Source organism: Taudactylus pleione, unplaced genomic scaffold (assembly GCF_031769625.1).
Source record: "Taudactylus pleione unplaced genomic scaffold, aTauple2 ptg000397bl, whole genome shotgun sequence".
In the NCBI taxonomy this organism is placed as follows: domain Eukaryota; kingdom Metazoa; phylum Chordata; class Amphibia; order Anura; family Myobatrachidae; genus Taudactylus; species Taudactylus pleione.
In genome coordinates this window covers 9,377,855-9,404,033 of record NW_028284799.1, presented here as the reverse complement: position 1 = coordinate 9,404,033, position 26,179 = coordinate 9,377,855, and the positions used below count along the sequence as shown (strand labels likewise).

Here is a 26,179-nt window from a genome sequence, read left to right as displayed (position 1 = left end):
CCATTCTCATCAATGAATTAAACACAGGTGACGACAATCATATATTAAGTAAGAAGTCCAAGAGCAGAGCATTTTGTACCTGTTGGAACGGGTCATCATGTTAGAGGGTCTGTCTATTCAGCACACGAAACAGTCCGCTACGGTTACAGCATGTGAAATTATGGGTGGGGGGGTATTACCCTCACACACAGTGAAAATTGTCTTTTCTACGTAGCCGGGAATTGTAGTCTTTCCACAAAGGCGTTTCCCTCTGCAAACGTTCATACCGCAAGTGTTGGAAAACTACAGCTCCCGCCGTGCAGTGCGCTGCGGCCCGTGGCTGGACCATTTTAGCTGAGGAGCTCACAGCCACCTCCCCACAGCCCCCGTGCGCCTCTCACAGACCTGGGAGCCGGCGGCTGCCCTTTTACGGCGGCTGACATCAGATGGGATGGGAAGGCGAAATATAGGGTGGGTGGCGTCACCGGACGGCTCCACACGCGATAGGAGGAGGCGCCAGAGGGGCGGGGACTGGTGGCACGCGCAGACAGCGGGGAGTAACCGGCGGCGGGTGGTGTAAGGACCGTTATTCAGCATCAGTAGCAGCGGAGGAGTCAGTGTGTGGCAGTGACATATAGTAGAGCCAGCGCTCAGCAGCAGAGATAAGGGCGTAGCTTTGGTCGCTGCCACCGCCCTGTGTCTGAGCTCAGTCGCTGTGTAGACAGCTCCCAGTCCAGTGCCAGCCGCACCCGAGCCCCTGCCATCCGAGCAACTAGTCCCCGAGATACAAGATGGTGGACCGCGAGCAGCTGGTGCAAAAAGCCCGTCTGGCTGAACAAGCCGAAAGATACGACGACATGGCGGCTGCAATGAAAGCAGTAAGTGCGGTGGCGACTGTGTGAGGGTGGGTGTTGGGGTCGTTCAGTGCTCTATATGGACCCGCTCCATGTTCTCCCACAGCGCCTGTATGTCATGTCACCCTGCGCCCTCTCCCCTCGCTGTCACACCAGGGCGCTGTTACCTGGGGCAGCAGGTGCCTAGGCTTTCGTAGGTGTGCTCACACTGTCGTATCCGCCACAGGGCAAGTGCCTGTTACCGACTGTTGCCAAGGGGCTGATGAGTACCTGTGCCCATTTCCCCGGAGTACATGTGGTGCCTATGCAGGTGTGTGACCGGTGGGGGGTAGGGTCACCCAGGTGCAGACTTACAGGCTCGGCTCTGCCCCATCTAGTAATGTGCCCATATATAGGATGTGATGTAGTGTAACGGTATTAGTGTTGGCAATGACACATGCATGGGAAGCCACATACCTGCATACTGTGCTGCTGATCTATTCAACATGTCAAACCCATGACTGATTCATTAGTCGGATCCCTATGCTGGTACTGCTGTAGTATCAGCATTATTAATTATGGCTCTTTACACATTGTTACTGTCATAGAAACGTCGTCCGTGCCCAGCTGCTGGTGAATAATAGCACATTAATCATCTATTTTATAGAAAGTCTTACCTCTCCCAGTCTATCCCCCCCCCCATCTCTTTGCAAGTGTGCATATTCCCCATCTTTTGGGTTGTCAGTCTCTGTACAGAAAAACTAAAAAACCCATAGGAAATCTCACCTTTATAGAAACAAAGCAATTGTGGGAGGCAGTACCAACCCTTCCAGAAGATTCTGCATTTGTCATATTGCAGAGAAGAGGCTGGACTGTCTGGAGAAGGGAGGGGAGTCAGCAAAGAGGCAATTGTTTAAATAGATTGGGGGAAAAAAATCCAGGTGCATCCCCCCCTTCATTTAATTTAAGCATGTTCAAGAACAGTGCTGGTTTTGACATACCCATAATCCTAATCTTAGCTGGTTATTTTACTGGCTGTGGAAACAAGCCAGCTTTGTACTACAGATGTTATAAATGAGAAAAAGTAAATGTAATAATTGCATCAGTATTTTATTTTAAATATAGAAAATGTTTTATATCTGAAACTTAAGAAGGTAATTTTCTAAAGTCTGGTGCAAGTGAGTTAGTGAAACCATTAGTGCATTATATGTTCTAAAATAATTCTCCAAATTGCAATTTGTATGTGGGGGCATGCATTGTAGCTTCTTTATGTCCTGCTTTTGTCAATCACCCTCTGTAGACTTGAAATTGGTTTGATGTTTATCCACAACTCTAGTGCTAAGTACCTCATTGCTGGCATTTGTTGTAGGATTATAAATGTAGAACTCTGGCTACACAGCCGGCTTGTATGACAAACAGTGTCCCTCTCTGCCCTCACACAGTACGTCTGGAAATTTGTTACCTCACCTATTTCCATAGCAACTAGTGATGTCATTTGGAGACGAAATCTGCATTGCACCCAGGTGGTTGGTACCAGACAGCTTTTATGGCATTTATCCAAAATTTATGATAAAATACTTTTAAACTGCTAGCCTATTCGTCCTTTTTTTTTTCTGCATTTTTTTTTTTCAATATTAAATTATCATAAAGTTTTTTTTTTTTAAATTGAAATCTTCAACTAGCCTGTGACGTTTTAAAATTTCCGTTTCGACTGGATGTATTTTGTGTAGATTTTATGTTCAAGTAAGCAAAAATATGGCACCAAACATTTTTAACATTGATGGATAATAGAAGTTAATCAATATTGTAGTTACTACAGGATTTCTTTAGTTATCAGTCTGCTTTTATTTGGTGATTAGTGCATTTATTGTAAAAGTTTTTGTTAGTGTGGCATGTTTTAATTGCCTGTGCAACCTTTTTTATTTTTTTATTTTTTTTAATAGTTTTATACAAAAGCTTGACGTGTTTTCTAAATAACCCAAATGAGGGGGCCATTCATTTCAATATTAGACCTTTCTGTTGACATTTTTGTGCACAGTTTTCTAGACACTAAAGACCTGATTCCAGTTGATGGCATTCCTGAAGGGCATAAGCAGGATGTGTCTTAATTCTATAGCATTCAAACTTGTAGTGAGGAATGGCTAAAATATTATCATGAAAGTTTAGACCAGACAGTTTACAGTAGTAGTAGTATAATGATTATTTTATTTATATAGTGCTTTTCTCCATCAGGACACAGTCGCTTTACAACATCAGAAACAGAGCACAGGGGTTTAGTATTTCAGAAAGAAGAAAACAAACCGAAAACTGTAAACATTATTGGCATGATTGACATAATGCAGGGTTGGTGGAGCCATTTGAGTAATAACTTCTACGTGTTATATATCCCGCAGAATGGGATATATAATGGTGTAACTTCTACTTTTGTATATTTTTGACTGCTACCCATTTCTCTTCTTTCTCTTTTTCATATGAAAGACACAGAATTTACACTTATACTCCCTTCAGACAGAGCCTTTCGACTCGGGGTTGTGGCTGAACCCGGGTCTCGGCTATGTGTGAACAGACCTGACTCGGGTCAGATGTCCCGGGTCCAAGACCCTTCTTAGTACCAGGGTTATTTCCGGGATCGGACTGGGTTGCCTGTAGTGTGTATGTTCCAACCCGGGTTTTCAGACCCTGGTTGCGCTGGAAATACACTTGATTGGCTTTTGGGGCGCTTACAGATTTTTGTGAGCCGAAAAAAGCGTCCTATTTCAATGACTCACACTGAATGACAGGAAAGACACAGGTTCAGTGTGAACGAGGTCAACCCGGGAATTTCCCGGGTCCAAAGTGTAGTGTGAAAGGGTGTTCGCTCGCGAGCGGGTCGATGTTGGCCAAGTGTGCATGCGCACGAGGGAGCCGGCTGCGTAGTGCGCATGCACGAGGCCCGCATAGCGACAGGCAAGCCGTCGATATGGGTCTCGCTACAAAGGGGGCGTGCTGTCGATGGTGAGTGACTTTGGTGGGCGTGGCTGGCCAGACGGAGGCGTCCATGGGAACGCCTACCGTCTGGGGTCGGCCCCACTGACATCACAAATGATGTCAGTGGGAGTGCTTTTGGCTCTGATAGAGCCAAAAGCACTCCAGGGCTTGCGGCAACGAGACCCTACCACAAGGGTCTCGTTGCAAGCCCGATGGTTGCGATGGTCTTGACCATCGCGACCACCTTTTTGGCCGCTTGCTATAGCTGTGGGTGGTCACTCACAGCTATGCGAGCGGCCAGGAGGCCGCTTTAAAATTCAGAGGGAGGGCACTGATGTAGAGCGAGCGCTCTGAAAGAGCGTCCGGCTCTGAATCAGGCCCGGTGCACACTTAATGTTATGAGGTGGGTAGGTAAGTGTAACATGGTAAAGTATGAACTACACGTTGGTAGTTTTCACTCTAGCTCTGGCGGCAGGGGGCGTGGTCATGAAAAGGGTGCGTGTCTATAAGACACGTCCCCCTTTCGTCATACTTGGGGGCGTGCCCGGCAATTCCGGACACGCCGGGCAGCCCCCAAGCGCTGCAGACATGGAGAATAGATGCCGGGCGCATGCGCCCGGCGTCTATTTTCCGGCGGTGACCGGGTCACCGCACATTTCTCCACCCGCGGGACACTGCGACCCTCGGGTCAAGACGACACCTGCAGGCTGTAAGGGCAGGGAGCTCTTTGCCCTCCTGCTGGAGGACATGGTGCCTTTTGCCCTCCATAAGGAGGGCAGGGCGCCGCGCCCCGCTAAAACAGCCTAGCGGGAACGCTACGTTGGTATGAGGAAAAAAATATATATTAAAAACTTAAATCAGAGAATCCATTGCGCTGTCTTTATTTTCCTTTATTACAGGTTATTAAAACTATGCAAAATTTGTATTTATATAGTCTTTCATTGACCTTGGCCAGAATGCTTTCCTCATCTATCTCATAATGAATTGTAACTTTAAAAAAGTAACAAATGGTAGTTTATTTTCTCAAATATTAGGTTTGGGGGATTACTAAACATTTTCAAAACTTAGGGGCACAGCCAATTGCAAACTGTTTCCAGTGGAAACAGAAGGTTCAGGAAGACAGTAACAGAGTGATATAAATGACACAATACACACACAGTTTAAGATAAAAAAAATGTTTAAATGATTTATTGGTACTTAGCTTAGTTTTCTAATTCCGTTAATGGTCCAATACAGCATAAATCACACCCGGGAGCCTCGCCCTATCGCAATAGGCCGGATGGTACACCGGACCCAGCACTTTCTGCAGTCAGTCTGGGTGACTGGAGTTAAAGGCTCCAGACTTCCGCATTTAACTCCAAATTATAGGGCTCCTAACAAAGACCGGATACTGTATACCTTATTTGGTCATAATATTCAAATAATTATTAGCAATAGTGGGTAGCATTGCCTCAAATATAGTTATTAGCAAAATATTATAACAAAAGACATTGACATTTATATGTTCAAGGCTCATCGCATTAAGCAGTACAACTAGTCATAACATAACTACAGCACATTCCTTAGAGTATCATATCAAAGAGCAACTTCTAATTGAACAATTTAATATTAGTATCAGACTTCATAGCTGAATTAGTAGAAAAACATCCTAAATACATTAATACAATCACTAATATATACATTAAAAATACTCTGAACAATTTAACAACAAAATAGCGCCACAGCCATTTTGTTTGTGTCACCTGTCACTCAAATGCAAGGTTTTTCCAATGCAATTTTTGTTAAAAACCAATAATGTCCTCAAATTAAACATTTTCGTTTTGCACCCCAAGTCTAATGAAGAATTTATTTTATTTAAAATGATGCTCTATTATCTTTTTTTCTTTAATATATTTTTTTATATTAGCCGAAAATGACCCCAAATTTTTTTTTCAGATTCTTCGTTTTATTCATTTGTAAAAGAAAAAAAAAAAAAAATACACAAAAGCCATTTAATGCGTTTTTAAAAAAACAATATTTTTTTAGTTAGGACAATAATAACCATTATTACTATAATCCAATATTTCATTTATTTTGTTTAGGGCAGTGGTTCTCAAACTCGGTCCTCAGGACCCCACACAGTTCACTTTTTGCAGATCACCCAGCAGGTGCACAGGTGTATTCATTAGTCACTGACATTTTTTAAAAGATCCACAGGTGCAGCTAACAGTTTCACTAGTAATTATGTGAAGAGACCTGCAAAACATGCACTGTTTGGAGTCCTGAGGACCGAGTTTGAGAACCTGTGGTTTAGGGTATAGACTATTCCACATTTTAAAAAAAATAAAATAAATTCCCACTGGGTTTTGCCCCCAAAAATGTAATTGATTTTTTTTTTTTTCTTTTGGATTCCCACGGGTATCGGGAGCATGCATACCTGCAGTAAATAAAAAAATGGTCGTGATTGACGCGTAGATTTCTGTGGGGAAACTCTTAATGGGCAATTCAATTATTCTACTGGCCGCCTTAACTAATGAGCTTCTGACAGAGCAATTCACTTGTTGCTCCGTTTGACTGCATATAGCCGCGGTTAGACACGTTTCTACTCGCTGATAGCGCTGTCCTTCTCTCCCTCCCCCTCCGGAGAGCAGCCGCCGACAGGGCAGAGAAGGCAGCGCTGATAGCGCTGTCCTTCTCTCCCTCCAACACCACTAGCAGCAGCCCGGCGGGTGATGGCAGAGCAGAGCAGCCGCCGGGCAGGGAAGGATAGCGCTATCAGCGCTGTCCTTCTCTCTCCCTCCAACCCCACTAGCAGCAGCCCGGCGGCTGCAAACTTGACAGAGCAGCCGCCGGGCAAGCCCCACCCCACATATAAATGCAAAGCCCTAGATGTATGTGTATGTATATTATATAATATATATATACACACATATAGGGCCAAATGTAATAGGGTGAGAGTTTAGAAAAGTGAGAGTTTCTGACACTTTTTAAACTTTGCCAATGTAATAGAGTCCAAAAACAAAGTAACAGAGTGAACTTGCATGTTTTTTAGACTTAAAAAACACTCACGATTTAAAATCTCATTCAGATGTTTTCCCATTTTGAAGAAAAAACTCTACCAATGTGAGAGTTTACTGCTAAACTCTCACATTTTCTAAACTCTCACCCTATTACATTTGGCCCATAGTCTGTGTGTGTGTGTGTATGTAATATATATATATATATATCACACACACACACACGTGTGATGTATACACATGGATATATACATATACAGTGTGTGTGTGTGTGTATATATATATATATATATGTGTGTGTGTGTATGCGCGCATATATACACACATATATATATATACACACACACACACACACACACACACACACACATATATATATATATATATATATATATATATATATATATATATATATATATATATATATATATATATATATATATATATATATATTAGGTAGACAATGTGTGTGGAGCCCCCAACCGATGTCAAACAATCGATTGTTTCTATCGATGGTTGAACCAATCAGCCATCGATGGTACAGCTGGTGTTTAAAAAAAAAAAATTGCTTTGAAATAGTTTTAAAAGACTGTTCCTGACCTAATTCAATCATAAAAAAAACGACAATTTCGGAGTGGTTTTTGGACAAAAAATTTGTCAGTTAAGTGGTTAAGGCGCCAAAGAGAAAAATTTAATTTCCCCAATAATGTCCATATTTGCCACATAGTGCAAGGGTGTAACCCCCTTGTAGTAATTAATATGACAGTTTAGTCATCAACCCGTAGGCGGCGATTCAATGCGCTCTGAATAACGCCGGGAAGGAGTTCTCTGAGCTATTCAATTGACCGCACTGTTAAGTCTTAAGAATTTCTGCTTGGGCCCTCCTGAGGTGTGACCAGAAATTCGACTTAAGTGCCGCCTGCGATGCTGTTTTTGCGCTTAGAGCGGCGCTAACAGCGTTGCGGCCAGCACTTTAGTCGGAGAATGCCGGTTACCGCGACTAAACAGGTGAGGCAACCAACATCTCCTGAGTAAGTGCAGGCCACGATGGGGACAATTGAATAGCTCCGACAACTCCTCCCTGGCGCTTTTAACGTTGCGTTGAATTGAATCTCCACCATAGAATGCAGTAGGACTCATGACTGAAAGCAATAGTAGGCAACATGATACATTGCTTTGTAGACTGATTACGTTATGAGATAAGAGTACCAGCATAAAGGATAATAAAACAGTAGGTTAGCTAAGCTGTTTAGAAGATCTCTCTACTCACACTGTCATGATATTTCAGAAGTGGGCCCTTGCTTTAAACCTACTCCATGTAGCAATGTTGAACAGCTTTAACAAATTAATGGGGCAGATGGGGTTCATTTTAATGCTTTCTGTAAATGTCTCGTATAATTTTATAAGAAATATTTTTAGTATTAGTTACATTCCTGCAAGCTAAAGGCCAATTAGGTCATGGCTAAACAACTATGGGCTTTTGTGGCAAGTAACAGGCTGATTTGTTTTGATGTTAGTTACTTTTTTTCTCTGTCACTTCTACAGATGTGGAGGTATATTTTAAATGTATCCAGTTTCCTTCAATATAGAATGATGTGCAGTGCATTACAAAATGGATTCTATTTAATTTTAACAAATCGTGCAATCCTAGCCAACATACTGGTTTTTTTTTTTGGTTTTTTTATATCTCAAAACCCAAATGTTCTAGATTTAGGCCAAATTAAAGCTACATACCAATGTTTGACCCTAAAGTTCTATTGTGATTTCCCACTATAGCATAGTTGTGCTTTGTTCTGACCTTCGGTTCCAAACTTTCATTCCAGCTGGATATTTTTGGTGTAAATCCTATGTTCAAATAAACAAAAATATCTCTTCGCTGTAAGCTGGGACTGTGTGGCACTGCAGAGTTGGTATCTGAGTGGGATTTGTGTCCAGGAGGTATATTTACTAAAAAAAAATATAATTTAATATTAGATTTTAAATTGATCAACATCGATGTTGTGTTTCTGGGGCTAAATCACAAATTAACTAGCACTTAAAAAAACAAACAAATCAAAAATAGTCTGTTAGTAAATGTGTGATTAACCCCAGAAACACTACATCAATGTTAATCTTTTTATATCAATTTGAAATTTATTGAAATCGACCTTTAGAAAAAAATACCCCCAGCTCTCTACATTCATGAATTAATTGAGGTATTTCAATCAGACCCGTTGCCACAGGTGTATATAATCAAGCACCTAGCCATGCAGTCTCCATTTGCAAACATTTGTGATACAAAATAGGTTGTCCTGAAGATCTCAGTGGCTTTAAGCGTGGTACTGTGATAGGATGCCACCTTTGCAAAAAGACGGTTCATGAAATTTTATCCCTGCTGGATATTCCACGGTCAACTGTAGGTGATACTATTAGAAAGTAGAAGCGTTTAGGAACAACAGCAACTCAGCCACGAAGCGGAAGATGTGAAAAATCACAGAGCAGGGTCAACGGCATCTAAGGAGCATGGTGCGTAAAACGCTCTACTGATTCTGTAGCTGAAGAATTCCAAATTTCCACCGTCATTAATGTAAGCACAAAAACTGCGGCGGGAGCTTAATGGAATGTGTTTCCATGGCCGAGCAGCTGCATACAAGCCTCATATCACCAAGTCCAATGCCAAGCAAATGATGGACTCTGGAAGGTGGAGCACTGGAAATGTGTTCTGTGGACTGACAAATCATGCTTCTGTGTTTGGCAGTCAGATGGGCGAGTCTGGGTTTGGCAGATGTCAGGAGAACGTTACCTGCCTGACTGCATTGTGCAAACTGTGAAGTTTAATGGAGGAGGGATACTGGTATGGGGCTGTTTTTTCAGGGTTTGGGCTAGGCCTCTTATCTCCAGTGAAGGGCAATCTTAATTGAGCATACCAAGACATTTTGGACAATGCTATGCTTCCAACTTGTGGCAATATGACTGTGCCCCAGTGCATAAAGCAAGGACTATAAAGACATGGTTTGAGTTCAGTGTGGAAGAACTTGACTTGTCCGTACACTGTCTTGACCTCAACCCCATTGCGCACCTTTAGGAAGAACTGGAACGGAGATTGTGAGCCAGGCGTTCTCGTCCAACATCAGTGCCTGACCTCATGAATGCTATACAGAATGAATTGGCACAAATTTTCAAAGAAAGACTCCAAAATCTTGTGGAAAGCCTTCCAAGAAGAGTGGAAGCTGTTATAGCTGCAAAAGGTCCACCTCCATATTAAAGTATATGTATTTGAATACAAAGTCATTACAGTCCCTGTTGGTGTAATGGTCAGGCGTCTGAATACTTTTGTCCATATAGAATATATTTGTGTGTATAGATCTATAGATCTACTAAATATCATACCATGATCCGGCACTCATGGAAACAGATACTTAGCTGGGTGCCCTCCACAGATGATCCCCTCCAGGGGTAATCCGTAAATATACAATCCACTTGGCGGCACTCCGGACGAATAAATAATGAACAATGGACCACTTCTAATTAGCAAAGTTTCAGTGCATTTATTCGCACTTTTGTCAAGCCAAGTAATGGCTTGACAAAAGTGCGAATAAAGGAACTGAAATGTTGCTAATTAGAAGCAGTTCATTATTTATTCGTCCAGAGTGCGTGTGTAGATAGATATGATATGGCAAAGGTGGGGAACCTTTTTTTCTGCCAAGGGCCATTTGGATTTTTAGAAAATCATTTGGGGGCCATACAAACTTATCAACTTAAAAATTAGCCTGCTGTATCTGGTTAAAAATTGTATTTGCCCTTAATGCGATGGCTGGAACTGCTTCTCTTTGGTGAGGCCTGTGATGTTAGCTGGTATGGGCCACCATCACACTTACAGTACTTTTGTGGGTTCCAGAAGCCAAGAGAGAAGGGGGAGGCTGTCTGTATGTTGCCAGGCAGAGTCTGGAGGGGCAGTCCCTATGGATGTGTGACAGGCAGATTGATAAGGCAGACCTCTCAGTCCTAACCAGTCTGAGAGCACTGACTGTACACCCCCGCAGCTGCGCCGCCGCTGCCTGCCCGTGGTGATAGGATGAGAATTCTGCACGCCCCTGCACTAACAGCCCAATGACAGCCCAGACCCCCCCCCCCGCGCTGCCTGCCGCTGCTGATAGGAAGAGAGCCCCGCCCGCCGCTGCGCTGACTCTGCTGCTGTCACTGAGGGGGGCAGACCCATGGCGGATGATATCACCTTGCGGGCCGGAGGTTCCCCATCCCTGATTTAGGAGATATTGTATCGCCCCTCCATGACCATAGGCCTCTATTATAAAATAAATTCCCACCCCCCCATTGGCAATAGACCCCTGCAGTGGTCTTAAATTCTAGTAACATTACCCTCACCTCCTTATCAGTTATAGATATATAAATATTAGGGATGTGCAGGCTCGGATAGGTTCGAGTTTGCACGTGGAGTTCGGATTTTTCCCTCCAAAAAAACGGAACTCAGAACGAGGCAAAACGTCATCTTACATGGACGAACATCATCATTCCTGGTCTTTTGTCCAGGAATGATGATGTTCGTCCATGTAAGATGACGTTTTGCCTCGTTCTGAGTTCCGTTTTTTTGGAGGGAAAAATCCGAACTCCACGTGCAAACTCGAACCTATCCGAGCCTGCACATCCCTAATAAATATATATATTTTTTCAAGTGTGTGTGTATGTATATATATATGTGTGTGTGTATGTGTATATATATATATATATATATATATATAATACACACACACACACACACACACACACACAGTCAGGTCCATAAATATTGGGACATTGACAGAATTTTCAGATTTTGGCCTCTATTCACCACCACAATGGTTTTGAAATGAAACAAACAAGATGTGCGTTGACTGCAGACTTTCAGATTTAATTTGAGGGTAATTACATCCAAATCGGGTGAACGGTGTAGGAATTACAACAGTTTCAATATGTGCCTCCCACTTTTTAAGGGGCCAAAAGTAATGGGACTATCAACTCAAAAGCTATTTCATGGACAGGTGTGGGCTATTCCCTCGTTATTTCATTATCAATTAAGTAGGTAAAAGGTCTGGAGTTGATTCTAGGTGTGACATTTGCATTTGGAATCAGTTGCTGTCAACTCTCAATATGAGATCCAAAGAGCTGTCACTATCAGTGAAGCAAGTCATCATTAGGCTGAAAAATCAAAACAAACCCATCAGAGAGATAGCAAAAACATTAGGTGTGGCCAAATCAACTGTTTGGAACATTCTTAAAAAGAAAGAACGCACTGGAGAGCTCAGCAACACCAAAAGACCCGGAAGACCACGGAAAATAACTGTGGTGGATGACAGAAGAATTATTTCCCTGGTGAAGAAAAACCCCTTCACAACAGTTGGCCAAATCAAGAACACTCTCCAGGAGGTAGATGTATATGTGTCAAAGTCAACAATCAAGAGAAGACTTCACAAGAGTGAATATAGAGGGTTCACCACAAGATGCAAACCATTGGTGAGCCACAAAAACAGGAAGACCAGATTAGAGTTTGCCAAACAACATCTAAAAAAGCTATTACAGTTCTGGAAAAACATCCTATGGACAGATGAGACAAAGATCAACTTGTACCAGAGTGATGGGAAGAGAAGGAAAGGAACTGCTCATGATCCAAAACATACCACCTCATCAGTGAAGCATGGTGGTGGTAGTGTCGTGGCGTGGGCATGTATGGCTGTCAATGGCACTGGTTCCCTTGTATTTATTGGTGATGTGACTGCTGACAACAGCAGCAGAATGAATTCTGAAGTGTTTCGGGCAATATTATATGCTCATATTCAGTCAAATGCTTCAGAACTCATTGGACGGCGCTTCACAGTGCAGATGGACAATGACCCGAAGCATACTGCAAAAGCAACCAAAGAGTTTTTTAAGGCTAAAAAGTGGAATGTTATGCAATGGCCAAGTCAATCCCCTGACCTGAATCCGATTGAGCATGCATTTTACTTGATGAAGACAAAACTGAAGGGAAAATGCCCCAAGAACAAGCAGGAACTAAAGACATTTGCAGTAGAGGCCTGGCAGAGCATCACCAGGGATGAAACCCAGTGTCTGGTGATGTCTATGCGTTCCAGACTTCAGGCTGTAATTGCCTGCAGAGGATTTGCAACAAAGTATTAAAAAGTGAAAGTTAGATTTAGGATTGTTTAGTTTGTCCCATTACTTTTGGCCCCTTAAAAAGTGGGAGGCACATATAGAAACCGTTGTAATTCCTACACCGTTCACCTGATTTGGATGTAATTACCCTCAAATTAAATCTGAAAGTCTGCAGTTAAATCACATCTTGTTTGTTTCATTTCAAAGCCATTGTGGTGGTGAATAGAGGACAAAATATGAAAATTCTGCCAATGTCCCAATATTTATGGACCTGACGGTGTGTGTATATATGTACATCTCTCTCTCTCTATCTATCTATCTATCTATCTATATATATCTCTATATGTGTGTGTGTTTCCCTCTAGAGGTTTACCTTCTCATGACGCCGTTGTTCCAGTTCCCTCAGTTGCTATGTATTCTGCATGTCACAGGAGGTCACGTGTTATCCCACAGCACTGCATGATTGGTTCCTCCTATTTGTACACGCTGGCCTTTTGCCGGCTATAGCGTTCCTTTTGGTCTGCTGTCACCGGCTCACCAGCCATTACATCGGCATCCCAGCTGCATCAGCAGCTTCCGTGCTGCCACCGGCTCACCAGCCATTACATCGCTTCCCAGCCGCACCAGCAGCTTCCATGCTGTCACCGGCTCACCAGCAGCTTTCGTGCTGCTACCTGCTCACCAGCCACTGCATCGGCTTCCCAGCCGCACCAGCAGCTTCCGTGCTGCCATCGGCTCAGTCGCATCGCAAGTACACTTGTGTACCTACTCTCAAAGCCGCACCATCAACTAATTTCTGATACCAGCTCAAAGATGCACCATTGGCTCCTAAGCCAAATCATCCACTCTCAAAGCCAAACCTTCCTCCACATTGGCACTCAAGCCATATCAGCGGCTCTCCAGCCACACCATCGGGTCTCTGGTTGCTTCATTGACACTTCCTGTTCCAAACTCCTCACCTTACCACTGGATCCCGTCAGACACTCGCGTCAGCAGCTACTACCCCGAGTATTAAGTCCAGACGGCCACCTATGTACTGGTGAATGTCTCTAGTTCTAAGGGAACAATGGGTGGCTGTTCGTGGCGGAAGACCTCGCTAGGCCGGGTTTTAGGGGGCTTACTCGAAGTCTTTGGGATTCATAACAGTATGTAATGTGTTCATTCTAGCACCCTGTACCTGTCGCAACCCGTGCAGTTCCTCTTTCCTGCCTGGGGTGTCTTTCTGCTCTGGAGCCAATAGCACACTCTGGGGCAGATGTATTAAGCTCTGGACAGTGATAAACGACCAATCATCTCCTAAATGTAATTTTTCAAACAGCCTGTGACGGGAGCTGAGTGGTTGGTTGTTTAGCGCTCTCCAGTTTATCACTTTCCAGAGCTTACTACATCTGCCCCTCTGGTCTGTATCTCAGCAGTTTGTTGCATCAGCTGAGTGTGCTAGAAGCACCAGAACAGAGAGCGACACCCCAGGCAGGAAAGAAGAATTGCCGGCAGCCAACCAGAGGAACTTGAAGCTGCGGGGCAGATTGAAGCAGAGTGGGCTGGGCAGTGGCTCACCAACAGCGTCACCTGCTCTGCACCCCGGTGCTGTTGCCGACGGCTGGGGATCAGCACAAGTCAAGGTCTCACTGGCGGCTGCCCTGTGCGACCAGACAATGCAGGACCGGTTTATAATGCAGCTGCTGGTCAAATAGGCAGTCCCCTCAGAGTCCGCTTACTGGAGGGGAGAGCAGCAGCAGTACCAACAATCTTAAGCGGCAGTCTGCAATAATATCTTAACGGCTGCGGGGGAGAGGGGGGATCAGACTGGATGCAGAGTAGGCTGGCCAGTGGCGCACTGACAGTGTCACCTACCCTGGACCCCGTGCTATTGCTGGCGGCTGGGAGTCAAGTGCCCAGGTGCGGTCGCACTGGAACAGCCATCAAACAATTACAATGCAGCTGCGGATCATACAGGCAATCCCCTCCCAGATTTAGCTTCCCGGAGAGGAGAGAGGCAGTAGTCCCTGCAGTCACCAGCGGCAGCCAACGATATCCTCTTAGTAGCTGCATGGAAAGTGGGGAGTGGTCGACAGGGCTTCGGTATCTATTGGACGAGAAAATTGTGCCGGCTGTGATTGGTTGGGGGGACTTTGAGGACTGTTATTGGCTGCTGCAGTGAGCACAGGTTCAATGACAGCGCGTCCTGCAGGATCCGCTCATTGCCGTTAGCGCTTAAAAATGCACTATAGTGTGTATTTTGCAATGATTAGGGTTAGGCTGCGGGGGTGGGAGGTTAGTGTTAGGCACCCCCGGTATTTGGGGTTAGTTTTAGGCCCTATGGGGGGGGGGGTTAGGGTGCAGGGTAGGGAGGGTTAGAATACTTACCTAGCCCATGTCGGGGTTCTGAGTTTCGTGATGCCGCTGTCAGTATTTTGACAGCCAGCATCCCAACTGCCAGTCTCCCATACCCAACCACTCCCTTCATGGTGAATAGATGCTGTGTGCATGCGCACGGCGTGTCTTCACCCGATGGTGATCGTTCACTGCAACTTTTCCCACCTGCAGGACACTGTGGTAAGCAGGTGGGGAAGGCTCGGGGTAGGTTGTTTTAGTGCGGCGTCGTTAAAAGGGCAGGGCGCAGTGTGTGTGGCGCCCTGCACAACAGCCTAGCAGGAGCACATAGATCTTGGTGTTCACACTAGGCTGTTTCAGCGGGGCGCCACGCCTGCCCTATTTCTGAAGGTCAGAAAGCACCCTGCCCTCCAGCGCTGTGCCCCGCTGAAACAGCCTGCGGGTTCTGTCCTCCACCCGCGGGCAGAGCAGCGGTCATGCCGGTGAATGCATGCGCCCGGCATCCATTCACAGTGACCACGGCGCGTGGGGGCTGCCCAGCATGTCCATAAGTGCCGGGCATGCCTGTAAGTATGCCGAAAAGGGACGCGTCATAAAGACATGGCTATTTTCATTGACCATGCCCCCTTTTCAGGCGCGCAGAAGTGCCCTTGCTTTAGGTCCGGCGCCCTGCCTGAACACTAGATCGATCTATATTATTGCAAAACCACTCCAAAAATATAGAAATCATGTACTTTCATGTGACTGCACCAGAGGAGGCTGAAACATGGACATATATCTTCAATATCAGATTGAACCTCAAGAATTGACTAGGCATTTAAGTACATAAGCATAGCAGACTTAGGGCCGTATTGAATTAGTTTTGCTTCAGCGAGAAAGTTCCACCTGCCTGACATTTCGCCTTCGCGTGTTTTGAACATGAAAACTTTTCATGCGCGCTCCCGATTTATTCCGTATTCAATTGCCATACAGGCGTAAACGGGACCCAGCGAAAGTGAAACAGGCAAAGTGTAGGATGGGGGAATCATTCAGGCCCCCCGAAAAAGATGGTCTGATTTCGGAAATCATGGTAGTTTAGTATTCGCCCTAATTTAACTAGTTAGGGTACTTAAGTGGTGGTAATTGCTTGCTATTAGCGTCTTGGTAAAAGTGGTGAAGAATGGCGTAAAGCAGTGTGTTTGGAGCAAATAAGTTGTCCCATCAAATTTGGGGTTCTTGAAAATGGGTACTAGCATATTATAATGTCTAAAGTGAAGTTTTCCAAAAAGTTAAATTCCTCCGTCATACAAGTACCTGCAAACCGAAAAACACTTGGCCCCTTCTTAGAGCACCCCCAGAAGCTTATTTTGCTAGTTTATGAAGTTGTCCCCCCTCTTTTTTCATTTTCACCCCAAATTTATAAGGTTTTTTTGGGGTGTCCCTGGGGTGTTTTTATTTTGGGTGAATTATCCTTGCGGGGGATGTACCAAGGGTACTGAGTGGTTTCCCAACATCTGCACCCCAAAATATAGATTTTGCACTTTTTTTCTACTTCTATTCTGTGGAGAAAAGTATCGCCTATTTCAGTGAATTGACTTTTTGCATAGCCAAAGCGGACTGGAATTGAATACGGAGATACATTTTCAGGCAAAATTTTCTCAAAATTACAGGCGAAAACTGCTTTTTGCACCTAATTGAATACGGCCCATAAAAATGATTCTTAGGATTTTTATTTTTTTTCACCCTGTTTTCAGACATTGTTTACATGATTTGCTTTGATTTCTTATCTGGGATGCACTAAAATATAAACAAACCATATATGTGATATGACACGGACACTTTTTAGGTAACAAGCTTTACCATATCTAAATATTCCACAGGCCTTTGAAGTTGGTTTCTGCATAGTTAATCTGGGTGAATGAACACTTCTACATTATCTTATTAACTCCTGATTGTGCTATGATCATGAGACAAAAACTGTACTTCTATCCCAGCTATATTATTGACTGCTACATTCTTCAATTAGTGATGACATGTATGCATGCTATTTAAAACCACTTATTAAGTGTCTATAGAGCTGTGGTTGATGGCAATTTATATACGGGTATGCGAGCAGTGTTTTTAGTTACAGGTTTGTTTTTCTACTGAAAGTTCCTTTTCAGGTTTTTCTGTACTTCGTTTTCTTAGCTTTCATAATATGTATGTACTATGGAATTTTAAGTTCCATAGTTTTTAAGTTTGACAGGGACGTTTGAACAGGAAAATGGAATAGCTGCTTAGGAACTGTACTGGATCTGCCAGTGCTCAAAATCTGACAAAGAAAGTCATTCAGATTTTAGTATAATATCATGTAACTTACCTGCGGTTTAAAGATCTTCTTTATTTGTCAGCAACATCTGCAGTAGCCAAGTTGATCCTGCTCTTGCTCTTACTGCTGCTTTTAGAAGACATCTTTCTTGTTTGTTTGAAGTTTATTTACTGAATGGCAGCTTTTAAAAGCCACACATTATCTGCATTTTGCCCGAAAATGACTTAATACCCCTTTCAGCCATACCGAGAATCTCAGGAATTTGGCCTGCCTCAGCCAAATTCCCGGGTTGCCGCGTATGTCTGAAAGGTACCTACCGCTGTCCATTCAATTTACTATTCTCGGGCTGCACCAAGCAGCTTTTACATTGAGTTGGCAGCGCAGAGCGTCCTATAGGACGCTCAGTGCTGCTGCTTTGAGTTGGCAGCGTGGACATTCAGCGCTGCTGCTTTCCACCACCCATGCCGGTGACTGTGTCGCTGTAGATCGCGACACGGACCACAGCAGGACGCTGGGGACACCCGCCAGCACTGGAGACCGCCCGCACTCCCGCTGGACCACCAGGGCAGCACATTAATGGAAGGGGTTCTATCTCTCCCCCATTGGGGGGGGAGGAGAATAGGGGTTAAAATAAAAAAATAATTTATTAATAAAATTAAAAAAAAATGGCTGGATTGGCCTGCTGCATTTTGATGACCTAATCAACGGCAGCCGGAGAGGGGATAGGCTAGGAAGGGCAGACGGCAGGTAAACTAAAAGACCCTGCTCTTGTCTGAAAGGGGTCTACCTGGGAATTTCCCGGGTAGACTCTGTAGTGTGAAAGGGGGGTCTTGACCAAATACCCAGGAATTTGCCCTGGATAAATTCCCGGGTCTGAGCAGGAAATTTCCCAGGTCGTATGTCTGAAAGGGGTATTACTGTGTGGTTTCCTAAAGGCAAAACAGCATCCCAGATAGGATCAGACAAAATTAAGTGATCAAAAAGCACAATAGTGATTTGAAGGCCTAGCTGGCAAATAACTTGTGCTATTTATAAAGTAAATTGCATGACAAACTGTTTGCAAAGAAAAAAAAAAAACCTTCAAATAAACCGCATTAGACTACAGATGAAATCAAGCACTTATAGTTCTAAAAGCACATGAATGGCACTGGCAATTCTGAAATAATTGTTTTCCCAAAATTGTCTTTAAATGAAGTTATGTAACTTAGACATTTTATTTTTTTAGTATTTTATTAAAAAAATATGCAGATTTAATAAAAATTTACTGAATCAGGCTTAAATAAAGGTTTACAATATTTGACCATTTAAAAATAAACTTTCTAGGAATTTTATACAAACAGTTGAACAAATGAAGTGTATGTATGTATGTATGCGTATGTATGTGTATATATCTCTGGATGAAACTTTCTATACTTAAAGTATTTCTTTGCTTGCATTTCTTGTGGTATTTCAGTGTCTTGGAAGAAGAGAAGCCAGCAGCTAGGGGGTAGGCATTACTGAGGATCGCCAAAAACAGTCTGAATCAGGCTGGTGAGACACGGCTTCCCTGAGCTCGGACTGCTGGAGTATTATATTCCTGCAGCCGTTGACGTCGGGATCGCCCTTTTGTGGCCTGGATGGAAATTGAAGACTGGGTGGGATGGGTTGCAGAAGGGCCAGCACTCTGTGCTGAGTTTGGCGGCTGCTGGAAGACTACCTTCCAGTGTCAGGGAAAGCCCAGCTTGGAGTGATAACATCTGATGCGACCACACCAGGCAAGTGGTTAACAGCCATAGCTTAATATTTCTTTTGTGAGCTTTTTCTACACATACTTTTGGATGTTTTCCCACTTCCTTCTGATTTAATAGTGAGGCACTTTGCAGTATTTAATGTTCTTTAAACCCCTAAATATTACGGGGGGGGGGGATTCAATTGTTTTGCGCACCCCCTGCTGAGCGTCTATACGAATAGGTACTTGAGCGAGCAATTAAATTGTTTCTCCGTTCGGGCGCCCATTGGTATTTAACTTGCCTAAAAGCACTGAAGAAACGGGAGGCTGCGAGAAGATGTGTCCCCTGGCGGCTTTAGGCGTCCGAACAGAGCAACAATTGAATTGCTCCGTTGGGCGCCCAATCTTTTAGATGCCCAGTGGGGGGGCACCCAAAACAATTTAATCGCCCCCTAAGTTCTTTTACAGAGAACGGTTAATAATTTACATCCGTGTGTAGCTTACTCTACAATCTATGGGGGGGCATTCAATTTACCACAATGTTTATCTCTGGAAATAAGTGCCAGGAGCTATTCAATTGCCCGCATCGCAGCCGGCACTTAAGTCAGGAGGTGCAGTTTACCGCGACCAATAGCCGAGGTTTAGTCACGGTATACAACTTTTTCCAACCATAATGCTGTTCTGCTTGCGCCTTTGGAGGGTGTGAGCAGAAATCCTCTAGTCACAGGTTTACAGCTTGGCCAATTGAATAGCTTCGGGCACTCATTCCCATGGGTAAACATTGCATTCAATCAAATTCTCCTCATTATTCATTAACTTTGATGGATATCCCCATTTTCCAGCGCTAACCAAATTGAAATCTAATAATGCTGTTTCTACTAGATGCAATTTATTTTTTTTGTGGCGCCATGCAGAAGAGACCTGATACAGGTCTCCTGCACTTCTCTGGGATTGCCCTTTGGAGTTGACTTCAGCTTGGGAAAGTCCTTGTGACATTAGATTTCACCTTTTATACCAGGAAACAACACAAAAAGCGCTCAAGTTGTGCCCTGTTCTGCAGCTGGAGGTGCCAGGAGCAGAATTAAATTATCTTTGGCACCCTCCATGGATAAGCCCAGTTTACAATTTATTTTCTTTTAATTTCTTTATAACAGCAGTGGGGCAGACATAACCTCATATAACATAGAAGATTGCAAATAGACACTACGTACAAAGTACACAATATAGAAGAATACAAACAAAGTGGTTATTCAAAATGTTAAGGATTAAAGTAAAGTTATAGTAGCAATTGACATACTTGGGTTTTAATTTATGTATCATAAATCTACTACTTGTGTATTACAATGCTTCTTTTACTGCAACATTTATTGATAATGGAAGCCGCATAGTTCTGTTCTATAGTCCTAGAACTACTTGCATACTTTTACTGGGCTTTTCCAATTCAAATGTGTTTTTCTTTATATTGTATTTTTTACTATGTTTTTAGTATGTGCTATTGGGGAAACCTATGCATAATTCTAATTTACTGGAGAGGCTAATGAAATGAATAACATGTACTGTATGCTAACTTGTGCTGCAGTCACTGAAGAGCACCGTGAGGGAAGAGCTTGTGGGAAGCCCAGCAACTCCATAAGTGCTGGGCACGCTCCCAAGTGTGACAAATTGGAGGCATGTCACAAGGCCACACCCCCTTTTCTGGAGTGCATGCCAAAGTCACATGCAGAGCCTCCCTGCTGGCGCCCTGCCCTGCCCACAGTCTAGCGGGAACACTAGCACTGCTACACAATCAATGAGGGCAATGTTAGGGTCAGTATAAAGAAAGATGGATCATTTTTAAATATATTAAGGAATAATTTAAGCATTGTGGCTTTTCTGTAATTTGGAACCCTAGCTGTGGTGTTTTTAATGTAAAGTTATTATAAGTTTAACTAATGGTTCATTATTGTCTCAATGCTTTGTTGTGTTTTCTTAGTTTTGATTGTATGATTTTTTTATTTTTTAAGTTTAGGTTCATTAGTATGGGTTGGTGCCCAGTTCATTTATGTATGCTTGAATACTTTTAGCCGCTCTGGAGCGAGCATGAGTTTGTGTCTACAATAGGCATTCGGCACTTACATAAAGCTTTGGAGATGCCTCATGCTCCCTCCTGTTGTGGTTCACTTTTGCCCGTTTTCACTGAACTGATACTTGTTTTCTTTTGACTTTTCAACAGGTGACAGAATTAAATGAGCCTCTCTCAAATGAAGAAAGGAACTTGTTGTCTGTTGCTTACAAGAATGTTGTTGGAGCCCGTCGATCTTCCTGGAGGGTAATAAGCAGTATTGAGCAGAAGACTTCTGCTGATAGCAACGAAAAAAAGATAGAAATGGTGCGTGCCTATCGTGAAAAAATTGAAAAGGAATTGGAAGCAGTGTGCCAAGATGTGTTGAGTCTCTTGGATAATTTCCTCATTAAGAATTGCAGTGAAACTCAGTATGAAAGCAAAGTGTTCTACCTGAAAATGAAGGGAGATTATTACAGATATTTAGCAGAAGTAGCCACTGGTGAAAAGAGAGCAGCAGTTGTTGAATCCTCTGAAAAAGCTTATAGTGAGGCTCATGAAATAAGCAAAGAACACATGCAGCCCACTCATCCCATCAGGCTAGGTTTGGCTCTTAACTACTCTGTGTTCTACTACGAGATACAAAATGCACCTGAACAAGCCTGCCATCTGGCCAAGACGGCTTTTGATGATGCCATTGCTGAGCTGGATACCCTGAATGAGGACTCCTACAAGGACTCTACACTTATCATGCAACTCCTACGTGACAACCTTACACTCTGGACAAGTGATCAGCAAGATGATGATGGTGGAGAAGGCAACAATTAAGACCACCTGATGGACTGGCAGCCGCACGCTGATGCTACTACCGCAATCTTTATTTTTTTTCCCACAAGTGGGGGGTATAGGGTGGGGGAGGGTGTAAGTAAGGGACAACCTCCCCAGGGTAGACCCTACCACCTGTCTTTGATTGCCTCTTCGACATTTTGCCAAAACACCACGAGTGGAAAGTTAGACTGGCTGTGCTAGTATGGAATGGCAGCCAAACACTGGCACATGGACTGTTCTCTAGTTTATAAAAGTGGAGCTGTTTTTTATTTTAAGTCATCGCTAGACATATTTAGAAAGAGATATAAGAGTAGGAATAACTTGAATGAAATGCTCTTTTTAAATAGTTTTGTGATTCCAGTAAGTTATTTCATATTTATATTTTTTAGCTTTGTCCATGTTTGGCCTTCATTTCTGTAAGTGTACTTTGCGCACTTCACCTTCTAAAACCTAATTTACAGTATATCCATTTGTGCTGCCAATATTCATGCTAATGTGTTCACTAGTCTACCTGGAAAGTTAACTTATCAGTACTTTAATGCCCAGTTTATTGACTGTTCCTTTCTTCATTGGCAAACTAGTACATTTTCTCTTTTAAAATTTTAGTGTTCTGTTCCTTAAATTGGGATATTTTTGTCAAAATTAAAGTGTTGGGTAATATTTCAAATTTGTGTAATTTACATCTAGTAAAACTGTAATTTAGATGAAACCCCCCAAAATTAACTTATTGCTTCACAGCTATAATCTAGTGATTTTGAGTTTAATTTTATATTGGGAGCCTCAAAGTAATGTTTTGGTCCCTTTGTTATAGAGTAGTTAGGTGTGTTCCTGACCAATATCAATTTAACTAGCCTCTTGCCCTCTAAAGAAGTTAAGATGCAGTTTACTGACACCCCCAACCCCTTCCTTTCATCAAATGTTGTTGTTGCTCTTTAATGCACAGTTAGTTCTGGTAACATTTGTATTCCAGTAAAATACCAGGTATATACATTAACAAGTATTTTTTTTATTTTTATGGCAGAATGGGGGGTATTTATTTTTAATGCTTCAATGCAGGTTAATTACAAACTCTTATGCCTACTATTCTGTCTCTAACTGATACGGCTAATTATTAAGTACAGACTAAGTGCAAAGTACAACAAGGCACAAGATTTCTTCATTTTGTCATAAGTAATGACACTGCATCATCTGCTATGAGGAAGGTAGTTTATCACACGCATATATGTCTGTTGGCATGCCTTTTAAATGGATAATTCCTGTTAGAAGATCCTGCCTGATGTAATTTCCTTACTGATTTGATACTTGCAACTAAAGTTCTAAACGTTCTAGTTTAGAAGTGTTTAAAAGGAACTGTAGGAAGGTTTTTTCTTACATATTTTGTGTTTTGTAGAAGCCATAGGTTACAGGACATGTATTGAGCAAAATTTAATCAAATACAATCATCCTACTCATTTTATGATGTTTCTTGCTTTCTATAGCAATGCTAGAGTGAATGTTTCATATTCAATGTTAAGACTGGTAACACATACAAACACATTTTGTGACTTTGTAACCCAGTAAATGAAATGTTAATCTGCAGTGTTCCTTTGTTCCCCAATCTATATCCAGTGGTCAGTGTTGTATTTAAGTGTCCTGTCTGGAAGTAATTTACTGGAATTATATAAACTATTTTATTTTCTTGGCTGCTATAAAATCGTAAATATCTTAAGAGGGCTCCAAAGCTAGGAATGAGGAGTAGGTTAAGCAGCATTTTGTTTTTATTTATTTTATATTGCACTTGCCTATATAACAGTTTCTCCTATGGAATTACTACCGCTGCATTAATCTTAATACAATATTGTGCATGATAGTGTTGTATTTCTATAACGTAGCTTGAAATTAAATTATACAGTAGGTGTTATGTATTCCTATGGCAAGCCAATTAGTCTTCAATTTTATTGCCTTTATTTTGAAGAAGAAATTATTTTCTCCATTGGAAAGTGAGGGTTAAAGGGTAGACCTTGTTCTACATGGCTGAAATAGTCACTTATTGGTCTGTAATGGATGTTGCTATTGTGACATGCAAATATATAATTTTGGTCTATAAAGAAAAACATAACCAAAAAAAATTTTAAAATCTAAAAAAAAAAATATATAAAAATTAAGTGGGAGGGATCATAAACACCAGTTTTAGCCTAACCTCAATGTCTGGTGTTAGTCATGGTTAAATTCTAATTATTAATGTGTAGGACAATTACTGTTTTGAATAAGCCTATGTTTGTGCTTCTTTGTCATTGTAATGCAGTGAAATTATTTAAGGTCTGATCAGTGGATTATAATTTTTACATTTTTGTTTCAACTCCGTGTTTTCTTATTTTTTCTTTTTGCTAAATATTTATTTCATTTTTTATTTTTTTTGGCACACGGACCATTCTAGCAGTTTTCCTCAGTGATGGAATATCATGAATGTGATTCATTATGTAAATGTCGCACATTGAGCAAATAAACTTACAGATCTGATGTGGGTGCTGCTTAAAAGCTTTGTGTGTTTCCATAAACCTGTGGCTTTCTCAAAACATTTGCTGAAATCTTTTATTGGTAGTCAATGACACACTTGCCTCTCTACTTCATAGGAATGGGTTCATTGCTGATAATTATTCAGTCAAGGGGAGTGGGGGGGTAATTCAATTCAGTGCAATGTTTAAGAGTGTGGGAATGCGTTCCCAGAGCTATTCAATGCTGCGATGTTAACCCTGACTAGAGGATTTCTGCTCGCAGCCTCCTGAGGTAGGAGCAGATATCTGAGTAAACTAGTGCCACAATGTTGGTTTCGGATTTAGCACTTTAGTCGCAGTAACCTGCATTTTCCGACTAAACACCCAGCATTAAGCGCCGTAACCTACATCTCCCAACTTAAGTGCAGGGCGCGATGGGACAATTGAATAGCTCCGGGAACTCCTTCACGGTGCTTTTTAACATTGCACTGAATTGAATCGCCCCAAGGTTTGCTAACCACTTCGGTCATTTAGGGATGCTATAGCTGATGTTCATTTTACAGAAGTATAATAGAGAAAAAATTGCCTTTAACCCCTTACCTGGCGACTTAGCATGCGATGCAACCGGAGCCAGCAGTGCTTCAGCAATTTAGATCACATCTCGTATGACCGCGCCGCCCCACTCTGTGCCCTGGCTTTAGAAGAGGAGATTCGTTCTGCAGACGTGCACCCCTGGAAGTGATTTGGCGTTCACAGACTCCTGGAATCGTGCAGCGGGGATCACAGTGCGAGGAGGGGAAGCACTATTTGGCTGATCTCTGCAAATGCAGAGGTCAGCTGCAGCAAGGGGGACTGAACAGGAGTCCCCTCTGACACGCTCTGCAAGGAGGGGGGGGGGGGAAGGGTGTATATGCCCATAGGGGTGGGGAGGATATAGATAGATATAGATGTGTCTGTATAAATACACACACAGATAGATAGATAGATAGAATAATATATATATATATTATTCTATCACAAAGTATTTGACCATACCTGTTAATTATTGAATTGAGGTGTTTCAATCAGACCCATTGCCACAGGTGTGTAAAATCAAGTACCTAGCCATGCAGTCTCCATTTGCAAACATTTGTGATACAAAATGGGTCGTTCTGAAGTGATCAGTAACTTCAAGTGTGGTACTGTGATAGGATGCCACCTTTTGCAATTAGACTGTTCGTGAAATGTCAACCCTGCTGGATATTCCATGGTCCACTGTAAGTGATATTATTAGAAAGTGGAAGCATTTAGGAACAACAGCCACGAAGCGGAAGACCATGTAAAATCGCAGAGCAGTGTTAACGGCTGCTAATGCGTAAAAGTCACCAAAACTCTGCTGGTTCCATAGCTAAAGAGTTCCAAACTTCCACTGGCATTAATATAAGCACAAAAACTGTGCGGCAGGACCTTAATGGAATATGTTTCCATTGGTGAACAGCTACATGCAAGCCTCACATAACCAAGTCCAGTGCGAAGCGTTGGATGAAGTGGTGTAAAGCACACCAACACTGGACTCTGGAGTAGTGGAATTGTGTTCTGTGGAATGACGAATCGCGCTTCTCTGTTT

General features: G+C 42.7%; 1 protein-coding gene across 1 annotated transcript; it reads left to right on the top strand.

Annotated features, from left to right (window-relative positions):
* The first annotated feature begins 373 nt into the window (after positions 1–373).
* On the top strand, positions 374–24,598 carry YWHAG (tyrosine 3-monooxygenase/tryptophan 5-monooxygenase activation protein gamma). Its single transcript, XM_088446401.1, has 2 exons — positions 374–857; positions 21,443–24,598. The coding sequence occupies exons 1-2, from the start codon at positions 771–773 to the stop codon at positions 22,097–22,099; spliced, it is 744 nt and encodes a 247-aa protein (XP_088302527.1). The 5' UTR covers positions 374–770; the 3' UTR covers positions 22,100–24,598.
* Positions 24,599–26,179: the final 1,581 nt, after the last annotated feature.